The 10,707-nt window shown below is 47.6% G+C and overlaps 1 protein-coding gene across 1 annotated transcript; it reads left to right on the plus strand.

The window, feature by feature from the left end:
- The first annotated feature begins 8,458 nt into the window (after positions 1-8,458).
- On the plus strand, positions 8,459-10,498 carry LOC119312437. The gene is made up of 2 exons (XM_037588162.1): positions 8,459-9,947; positions 10,161-10,498. The coding sequence occupies exon 1, from the start codon at positions 8,583-8,585 to the stop codon at positions 9,942-9,944; it is 1,362 nt and encodes a 453-aa protein (XP_037444059.1). The 5' UTR covers positions 8,459-8,582; the 3' UTR covers positions 9,945-9,947; positions 10,161-10,498.
- Positions 10,499-10,707: the final 209 nt, after the last annotated feature.

Raw genomic sequence — 10,707 nt, forward strand, 5'->3', positions numbered from 1 at the left:
GGTAGGAAGGTACCAAAGTAATCCCGGCAAGGAACACTGGACAGCGGTCAAGAATATCCTGAAGTACCTGAAAAGGACTAAGGAAATGTTTCTCGTTTATGGAGGTGACGAAGAGCTCGTCGTAAAGGGTTACGTCGACGCTAGCTTCGACACAGATCTGGATGACTCTAAGTCACAAACCGGATACGTGTATATTTTGAATGGTGGGGCAGTAAGCTGGTGCAGTTGCAAGCAAAGCGTCGTGGCGGGATCTACATGTGAAGCGGAGTACATGGCAGCCTCGGAGGCAGCACATGAAGCAATATGGGTGAAGGAGTTCATCACCGACCTAGGAGTCATACCCAATGCGCCGGGGCCGATCAAGCTCTTCTGTGACAACACTGGAGCTATTGCACTTGCCAAGGAGCCCAGGTTTCACAAGAAGACAAGGCACATCAAGCGTCGCTTCAACTCCATTCGTGAAAATGTTCAAGATGGAGACATAGAGATTTGTAAAGTACATACGGACCTGAATGTAGCAGATCCGTTGACTAAACCTCTCCCTAGAGCAAAACATGATCAACACCAGAATTCCATGGGTGTTCGATTCATCATAATGTAACTAGATTATTGACTCTAGTGCAAGTGGGAGACTGTTGGAAATATGCCCTAGAGGCAATAATAAAAGCATTATTATTATATTTCCTTGTTCATGATAATTGTCTTTATTCATGCTATAATTGTGTTATCCGGAAATCGTAATACATGTGTGAATAACAGACACCAACATGTCCCTAGTGAGCCTCTAGTTGACTAGCTCGTTGATCAACAGATAGTCATGGTTTCCTGACTATGGACACTGGATGTCATTGATAACGGGATCACATCATTAGGAGAATGATGTGATGGACAAGACCCAATCCTAAACATAGCACAAGATCGTATAGTTCGTTTGCTAGAGTTTTGCAATGTCAAAGTATCTTTTCCTTAGACCATGAGATCGTGTAACTCCCGGATACCGTAGGAGTGCTTTGGGTATGCCAAACGTCACAACGTAACTGGGTGACTATAAAGGTAGACTACGGGTATCTCCGAAAGTGTCTGTTGGGTGACATGGATCAAGACTGGGATTTGTCACTCCGTATGACGGAGAGGTATCACTGGGCCCTCTCGGTAATGCATCATCATAATGAGCTCAGAGTGACCAAGTGTCTGGTCACGGGATCATGCATTACGGTACGAGTAAAGTGACTTGCCGGTAACGAGATTGAACGAGGTATTGGGATACCGACGATCGAATCTCGGGCAAGTAACATATCGATAGACAAAGGGAATAGCGTACGGGGTTGATTGAATCCTCGACATCGTGGTTCATCCGATGAGATCATCGTGGAGCATGTGGGAGCCAACATGGGTATCCAGATCCCGCTGTTGGTTATTGACCGGAGAGTCGTCTCGGTCATGTCTGCTTGTCTCCCGAACCCGTAGGGTCTACACACTTAAGGTTCGGTTACGCTAGGGTTGTAGGGATATGTATATGCAGTAACCCGAATGTTGTTCGGAGTCCCGGATGAGATCCCGGACGTCACGAGGAGTTCCGAAATGGTCCGGAGGTAAAGATTTATATATGGGAAGTCCTGTTTCGGGCATCGGGACAAGTTTCGGGGTTATCGGTATTGTACCGGGACCACCGGAAGGATCCCGGGGGTCCACCGGGTGGGTCCACCTGCCCCGGGGGGCCACATGGGCTGTAAGGGGGTGCGCCTTGGCCTAATGGGCCAAGGGCACCAGCCCCACATAGGCCCATGCGCCTAGGGTTTAAGGGGGCAAGAGTCCTAGGAGGGGAAGGCACCTCCTAGGTGCCTTGGGGGGAGGGAAAACCCCCTTGGCCGCCGCACCCCCTAGGAGATTGGATCTCCTAGGGCCGGCCACCCCCCCTTGGCACCCCTATATATAGTGGGGGAGAGGAGGGACTTCATACCTGAACGCCCTGGCCTTTGGTTGCCTCCTTCTCCCTCCCCAACACCTCCTCCACCTCCATAGTGCTTAGCGAAGCTCTGCCGGAGTACTGCAGCTCCATCAACACCACGCCGTCGTGCTGCTGCTGGTGCCACCTCCCTCAACCTCTCCTCCCTCCCTTGCCGGATCAAGAAGGAGGAGACGTGGCTGTTCCGTACGTGTGTTGAACGCGGAGGTGCCGTCCGTTCGGTGCTAGGATCTCCGGTGATTTGGATCACGTCGTGTTCGACTACATCATCCCCGTTCTTTGAACGCTTCCGCTCGCGATCTACAAGGTACGTAGATGCATCCAATGACTCGTTGCTAGATGAACTCCTAGATGATCTTGGTGAAACGAGTAGGAAAATTTTTGTTTTCTGCAACGTTCCCCAACAGTTACGACGGTCCGACATTTTGTGATCCTGTCCGACACTCGTACGACGATTAGCTAATCTTCTTAATTAGTTATGCATACGGTTCGGGAAAAGCGAATGTGTGTGATTGTATGCTTATCATACACGTTCTATAATAGTGAACTGTTTGTGATGGGCCACGCATCGTAAACATAGTACCATAGAATACCGACTGTGATGGCAATGCGAGCACAAACGAGTAGGAGTACTGTAGGGTCCCTATCCCCGACGGTTTCTAGGTCGTGTGGGAAGGACCCCCCTTTCGCCGTCACTCACTAGGCGACGGTTCCAAATGCCGTCGCGGAAAGGGTTAAAACCGTTTGTATAGCACCGACGCGTACCAGTGATTGGAGCCGTTTCCGGTGTCAGTCATCTTGGCCTCCTCTCTCCCGTCCTACTGCACTGCCGGTGCCATGGCGCGAGCACTGCATTTCTCCTCCTCTATCCACTGTCTCCGTGCGGACTTTCTCCGCGACGACAAGGCTAGCAATTAGTTTGCCGCGCCGCCGACGGGGTCGCTCGCACACGACTTCGTGTATGTCATGTCAAACGCTGGTCCTAGACTCCGTGCTCGTCATGTTGGACGCGGCGCCGCGGTCACCGTCCATCACACTCGCCATGGTCCAACACACACTGCATTTCTCCTTCCCCTTCCTCTGCCTCAACGCTCCTCCACGCAGACTATCTATGCGGCAGCGACGCTAGCAACTAGTTCACCGCGGCGCCGGCTGGAACGCTCGCCCGAGACTCCATGCTCGTCGTGTTGGTCGTGGCACCGCAGTCACCACCACTGTAGTTGCGAGGCATGGTGTAACTGTGTGTTAAGTATAAGTGTTAGCTCTTAATCATATCCTGCATATACAACCAAACACCATGTAGCTGTGTGAGTCGAGCCAATGCAGGCAACGAAACAATATGGCAAAATTACTCCCCTAATGTGAGAGACCTAGATGCGAGCAACCAAACAATGCAAATGTTAGTTTGGTCGCGCTAACTGTCACACGTGTGGTACGAAGGGAGAAGCACCACACGTCTTTAATGTAAACAGATTGCCATCTCATCGCATGCATGCATGTAGGAATCTTTTTGGATTTTCAGTTTTTAAAATGTTTTATCTCTTAAACGAAAAATCCGATTGAAAATCTGTTTTCACCATTAAATCATTCGTGATGAGATCTTCGAAACTAGATCCCATGTTGATATGTTTTGATGAAATTTTTTTTGGATTAAAAGTTCCCATGTCTATTGCATATGAATGGCCATGATGTTTACACTGAAGTTGCCATGATATGTTTCAGCTATTTTTTCTTCTATGTTTAAAAGTAAATCTTGACATTTATAAAACGGGAAATTAAGAAACTAGACTTGCCATGAACCATAAACTAAAATTGCCATGATACATGCACGTAAAATTGCCATGGTTCATACAAAAAATAGTTTTCATGGTCAAAGTACTGGAGTTGCCATCATCAAAATACTAAAATTGCCATGATCTACAAACTAAAGTTGCCACATGGCAACTTTAGTTTAAGCCCTATGGCAACTGCAGTATAAACATCGTGGCAACTTCTGGCGAAAAAAATAATTCATCGAAACATATCAACATGGGGTCTTGTTTTGAAGATCTCGTCGAGACGGATTTAATGATGAAAACGGATTTTTAGTTCGCTTTTTTATTTAGGAGATACAACATTTTTAAGCCGAAAACCAAAAAAAATCTTGCTGATGTCATCTATTCATACGTGACAAAATGAGTGGTAATGGAGGCATGTGAGCGATGTGCAAACGCCCACACGTGTGGGCGTTAATATTTCCCTAGTTTTTAGCTCTTTTTTTTTTCTCATTTCAACCCCGCCTTTTTCTTTTTTTTTTGACACAATTTGTCTCTTTTTTTAGAGGACGTTTCATTCCCTCCCGCTTTGCGGCAACTCGGATGCGTTTACAAGGTGTTAGAATTAATTACGATATGTAATTAGGGAAATCTCCCATTGCCCGAACGGTCGTGCGGTTGCTACCGCAACTGACGCCTCTCTCCTGGAACCAACGCATTCCTCTGGATCGTTGCGTCTCTCCAACACATATATAAGCGTACTCTCGATCGATCAATGGCACAGATTTCATTTTTGATCTCGAACACGTCATAAATACCGGCGACGACTTTGGCAGGTATGGGCATGGCATCGATTCCAGCCCTTGATGGTGGAAGCCTTCGGCCGGCGATCACCGCGCATCAGCGGATATGGACACAACGCACTCCAGTGGGCTTGGTGGTGCACGGCGCCCTCCGGTGCAGCGCGACCATTGACCCTGGCAAGGTCGTCGGCACCGGCACATGTGGCTGGCGGCGTGTTTCTCGCATGCAGCCTGCAAGGCGGTGGTAGCCATCAACTGGCACGCGACGCCTCATCCCTCCACCAGCGCCGAGGCACCCCACGCGGCGACCTCCAGTGCATGGCCGCGTCAACCAAAGTACGGAAAGACGGCGCCATGCTGTGCGTGGACCACGGATTCTCTCAGCCGGCGTCCAGCCTGAGAGCGGCAGCGGTGGCCAACGCAGCCCTCGGCTCACACCCGTGCAGCGCGACGGTGCCAAGCGGTGTTCCTCGCGCTCCCGACGGCGTCCTCTCTTTTGGCGGCTCATGTGTGGTGGCTCAGACCTGGACCGGCTAACAAACGCGGCGCTACTCCTACCGGTTGCGGGGTGCATACCCGGTGCCGCCGTCCGACGGCTCCGTCCTGCTTAGCGCGGCCACCTATAGTTTCGACGCTCCATGCTCGACCTCTGCTTCCCCAATTGCAGGCGGCACTGGGACGCCGCCATGGCGGCCCATGGTGCAGCGATGCCTGCTCAGGCCCCTGCTCTTGGTCGCGCATCCACGGATTCCGGCAATCTTTCGACACGGCCCGGAAGCCAGCGGCCGGACATGCGCACATGCCCCCATGGACGGCGGAAGCACCCACCGGCGCGCGGGGCCCATGGCCGGAGGACGCAGCAAGGCGCGGTGACTGTTGTGGCATCCAACGAACACCCGCGAACTCCAGCGGCGGTGGTTTCTGTGTGTAAAAGCTAACTCCGAATCGATTGATTCTTTTGGCCACACAAAGCACAACGATGGAACCTTATCTCTTTTGAAGGTTTTTCATTGTAGCCCTCCGATTATGCACTAATCCCGGACAAGTGCCTATGTATTTCCGTTGACCACCGGATCAGGCCACCCGCTGTACTACAAATTTACATTGGTGGTTGATCTCTCCATATCACATTTACAATATGTAGATGATGATTTCAGATATACTATGTGAAAATGGGACATGTTCAACATATTTTCTCTCTAGCAATTCCTATAACATGTTCTGCATTGCGATTGAAATTAAGTTTTCTCGCACAACAATATTGATTTGCGATTGAGAATTTTTTTTCTCGCAAAATAATTGCGGTTGAGATCAATTTTCTCTTGCAAAATATTAATTCACTTTGCTGAATTATCTTGCAAATTTGATACAAGATCTCATTAATTTAAGATCTATACAATTCAAGTTTTCACTTCAGGATCAAGTTTATAACATCATTATTATTCACTACATTAGTAGTGTTTTCTGTTGAGTACCATGTGTATTCCAGAGGTGGAATCTCTTTCCGATAACTTATATCATTGGCAGTACAAAATCATCTATCTCTGCAGTTGATAGATGTAGTGATTACATATCCATGTCGATCACTAGATTCAGACATATATGATTGATTCCCGATGGAGTCTCAATTCTGAATCAAAATACAAAATGCAATATACATTGTGTAAAATCAGTAAGTCACCATACGACTTATTATTGTCGGTACATATGGTACAACCGACGTAGTGAGATCCTTATACACAAGGATTACTCCTACAATGATGATTATCCATGTTTGTGTGTCTGCAATGACGACGCATGTAATCGTCTAAATGACGGAGTTTAAAATGAAGGATTTGGGTAAACCAAAATACGGCTCGTTACTACAAACTGAGCACCTTCATTCATACATTATGGCATACTATGTTGTCTATATCCATAATATATTGGAGAAATTCATTGTGGACATATCTTATCCATCCATAACCATCATGGTACTTCATTCTCTCAACGTAGAGAAAGATCTATTTAGACCAAGAGATGATGGAAACGAGATATTGGGACTCAACGTTCCATAATGCCATTGGATCCACCAAACACAATTGGTTGGTACTCAAGAATATCTTTCGATATCTCCAAGGCATCAAACATCTTGTCCTGGTTTTTCAGTTTCACAGAAATGTGAACTCTGATACCATTGGATACATCGATCGGATCCCCACTATGTCAGATCGTAGACAAGCTTAGTGTTCCTACTAGGTGTGATAGCCTTCTCATGAAGAGTTTTCAAAATAAACCTCATGGCTACATCCACCAACCATTATCTCAACGATAATGTTTCTTGAGATATTCTTAAAGACATCACGTTATGCTCTCCCTTTGTGAGTTTATATTTCAGGATCTCATCAAAGATGTTATGAAGAAACTTTTGGAGGAGAATTCTTTTTGAGGTGACGGAACTTCCCGGATAATCATAAAGATGATTCTATATGGTCAAGCGTAGATTAAGGAGAGTGTTAAAATTAATTACGATATGTAATTAGGGGAATCTCTCCTTGCCCGAACGGTCGTGCGGTTGCTACCGCAACCGACGCCGAGAGGTCCTATTGGACGCTCGCGAGCGGCAAACAGCAGAGCATTCACTGAAGAGCACGCAAAACGGGCGGCCCATTTGTAGGCGCTGAATGTAAAAACTAACGAAAATTAAGGAGGATCCTGGACTCGAACTCCGTCCCGCACGCTACATACTACCGTTGCTAACCAGTCGAGCTAGCCATCTCTACTTGGCCACAATGCAGCGCAAATTATTAAGTACTCCATCCGTTTTAAAGTAGATGACCCAACTTTGTATTAAAGTTGTACTAACTTTAGTACAAAGTTGGGTCATCTATTTTGGAACGGAGGGAGTAATAGCTACAGGGGCGGACCCGTTTTTAAAAAGTTCCACTTAGGAAAATGTGAACAAATTTCCTTCCAAAAAGCCAATAATATTTGACATGTGAAAAAAAAAATCAAAACTCGAACAACTTCTAAAACACGATTTTTGAAAAAAAGTGAACAGAAATTGAAAACATGAACAAATTTTTTATATAGGCTGAACAATTTTTATATATACATTGAATGTTTTTGTAATACGCTGAATAATTTGTAAAAAAGCATTGAACATTTCTGTGATATACGCTGAACAAGTTTTCGAAATACACAATGAACACTTCGTAGTATGCATTGAACAAAATCTTGATATACAATGAACAAGTTTAAAATACACAGTGAACAATTTGTTAATATACGATGAACATTTTTTTAATAATATAAGGTGAATACTTTTTTTATATACGATGAACATCTTTTAATACGTGGTGGACCTTTTATATACTAAAAAATGTAAAACAGAGAAAAGAAACAGTAAAAAAAGAAAAAAAGAAAAGAATAAGCAGAGAAAAAGAAAAAGAAGAAAAAATCAAAAATAGAATAAAACATAGTAAAAACAAAACAGAAAAACCGGTCCAAGGAACCTTCTAGAAAGTTCCCAAAACCGGCCAGGAACCTTCAAGAAGATTCCCAAGATCCCGCAACGAAGAAACAGAAACGACCGCAACAAAGAAACCGGTGCGAAGCTGAATCGTGGGCCGGCCCAAGTGGAAGCGACAAGTCCCGCTCTTCAGGGAAGTTACGAAGATTTGACGCTAACGAGCGTCATATAGGAATCACCACCGACGCCTCTCTCCTGGAACCAACGCATTCCTCCGGGTCGTTGCGTCTCTCCAGCAATTAATCGATCGATGACAGAGATTTCATTTTTTATCTCGAACACACGGCCCACCAATCCAACAACAAAATGTTGCGGCAACCCAGCGGATGCGTTTACACGGCCCACCAATCCAACAGCAAAATGTAGCCCAACAGATTTCCTTCCAGTTGTTTGGTATGGCCGCATCTCCACCGTCCAGGCATCAGCAAACGGCATAAAGCCTACAGCCTAAGCTAGGGTTTTCGATTTGTGGATCGGGACTCCAGAGGCCGCCGCATCCTCTCTCAATCCACGCCAATCCCTAGCCACATCTCCGGCCACCTTCCGCCATGTCTTCACCGAGGAGGTTTTCCTGGGTCGTGCTGAGGAAGCACGTCCCGGTCTTCGACGCCGAGGAGAAGGAGCAGGAGGACAAGATCATGGCCAAGGCGAGCAAAGATTGGGGGAACATCGAGAATGGGTCCTGGATACTGGACCAGTTCTCGCTCGACGCGCACCTCGTCGAGCCGCCGGAGCTCTCCACCTTGTCCGTGCGCGCCAAGATCGAGACGCAGGAGCGCGGCTTCGGGTGCGTCCTCGACTCCGTCGTGGAGAACTACCTCGTCATGACTCTGGTGTTCGGCGACAGGTGGTACGGGCTCGTCTACGACGCCGCCAAGAACTCGCTCTCGCTGCTCCCCGCCACCATGGATTCCTTCGAGGGCTACGACTTCGCGTCGAGAGTTGATTCTGTGCCCTTCTTCTTCCTGAGGCCACCTGCTGTCCTGCCACGCGACGACGGTTCCTACGATCTGTTCAATCTGGGGTTCCGTTTCGCTACACGCGACAGAGTGTTGCAGGGGTCGTCGGGCATCATCTTCCGGTGGTGGAGCCATGCCGCTGGCAAGAAGTGGACGAAGCAGGAGGCGCGCTTCAGCCCGCATACCCAGGTGCCGCGCCAGCCGGCTTACAAAGTAGACGCGGCCTTCACTTTCAAAGGGAAGGTTTTCTGGGCCGATCTCATGCTTGGCGCCATTGTCTGTGACATGCCATCCACCCGTACCACTACCAGCGAAGACGAAGACCACGTGGAGCTGGACTTCATCCATCTTCCCCAGGAGTGCCAAGGCCGTGACTTCTCCCGCAGTTACCCCAAGGACCGTCGGACCATGGGCCCTGTCGGGGACTCCATAAAGCTCATCTCCATCGTCACCATCAGTGGCGACAACCCCCGTGACAACACGCCCCCTGCCGATGTCGTGTTGCGGAGCTGGACCCTGTCGCCAGATCTCCGCTCATGGACGAGAGACCAAGACATGGAGCTGCCCTTGCCCCTGCTCTGGCAGTCGGAGGTCTACAAGCGCGAGAGGCTGCCGCAGGCCATGCCGCAGTGCCCAGTCCTCAAGGCCGACGAGGATGGTGTCCTTTACCTCTTGCTGGGAGATTACTACCTTGATTGGGAGAGAAGGGCTCGGCTATGCAGGGAGATTGAGTGTGTGATCAGCATCGACATGCGCACAAAGTCTCTCCTGTCCTGCAGCCATCGTCCGATCAAAGATGGCTTGCCGGCGCCAGCGCCATGGGAAGAAGTCCAGCCTTCCAAAGATTTCCATCCTGACATACCTTCCCTGGTTGCTGCCAAGTTCTGCGCGAACCACACTGGATGGTCTCATTGTCTTCTCCACAAGGAAAAGAAGAATCGTCTGATATAGATGGTAATTTGAGTCTGAATCTACCACCACTACTCCTCCTACCTGATGTTATTTGCGCACATTCTGCTAGATTGATGGCTAGTGTTTGCTTGATCAACCATAATTTGTGCTCGGCTGCATTGTTAGAGGGGGTTCTTCTTTTTGAGAAAATTAGAAGATGTCTTTGATACTTCTTGGTGACTAGTCTAACAATGCCATATTTGCTACTGCTTGCAGGAAAAAAAGAAGAGCAGCTCAACTCGTGGCGCTTTCAACAGTGTAGCTCTTGCTTCGATTGTTGTGGTTAATTACCTTCAGCTCCAGGCATCTATATCTTGTCTTTAACGTGTCCCTGCATTTATCTATTTTATAAGTAGTTAATTCGCTGATAGCCTTCTGTGCTTTTTATATCTATTAGAGTTGGGGTGTGATGGTTTAAATATGGCACAGTTGGAAGCATGGTTGAACTTGTAATGGTCGTAGGCTGTGGTCTGTTGCTACCTTCACTATATATGTCTGTAATGGCTCGTTTTCTTAATGAGATGAAGAACTGAATCCTCTTGTTATGTTTATCATGCTCTGCTGCTGAATGAAGCCTGAGACGTTTTGCAGAGCTTGTTGTGCCTGCATGATCCTGGCTACAAAGAGAACCACTGCTTGTATTTTTTTAGTGCTCCAGAGACCTTGCTTCTTTTCGAATGTTAAGTTTAAAACTCGAAGTCAGTTGCCTGATAGATGATGTTTTCTTTGCAATTTGTGGCCCCACATGTGTTTGTTTTAATGT

Source organism: Triticum dicoccoides, chromosome 5B (assembly GCF_002162155.2).
Source record: "Triticum dicoccoides isolate Atlit2015 ecotype Zavitan chromosome 5B, WEW_v2.0, whole genome shotgun sequence".
Classification (NCBI taxonomy): domain Eukaryota; kingdom Viridiplantae; phylum Streptophyta; class Magnoliopsida; order Poales; family Poaceae; genus Triticum; species Triticum dicoccoides.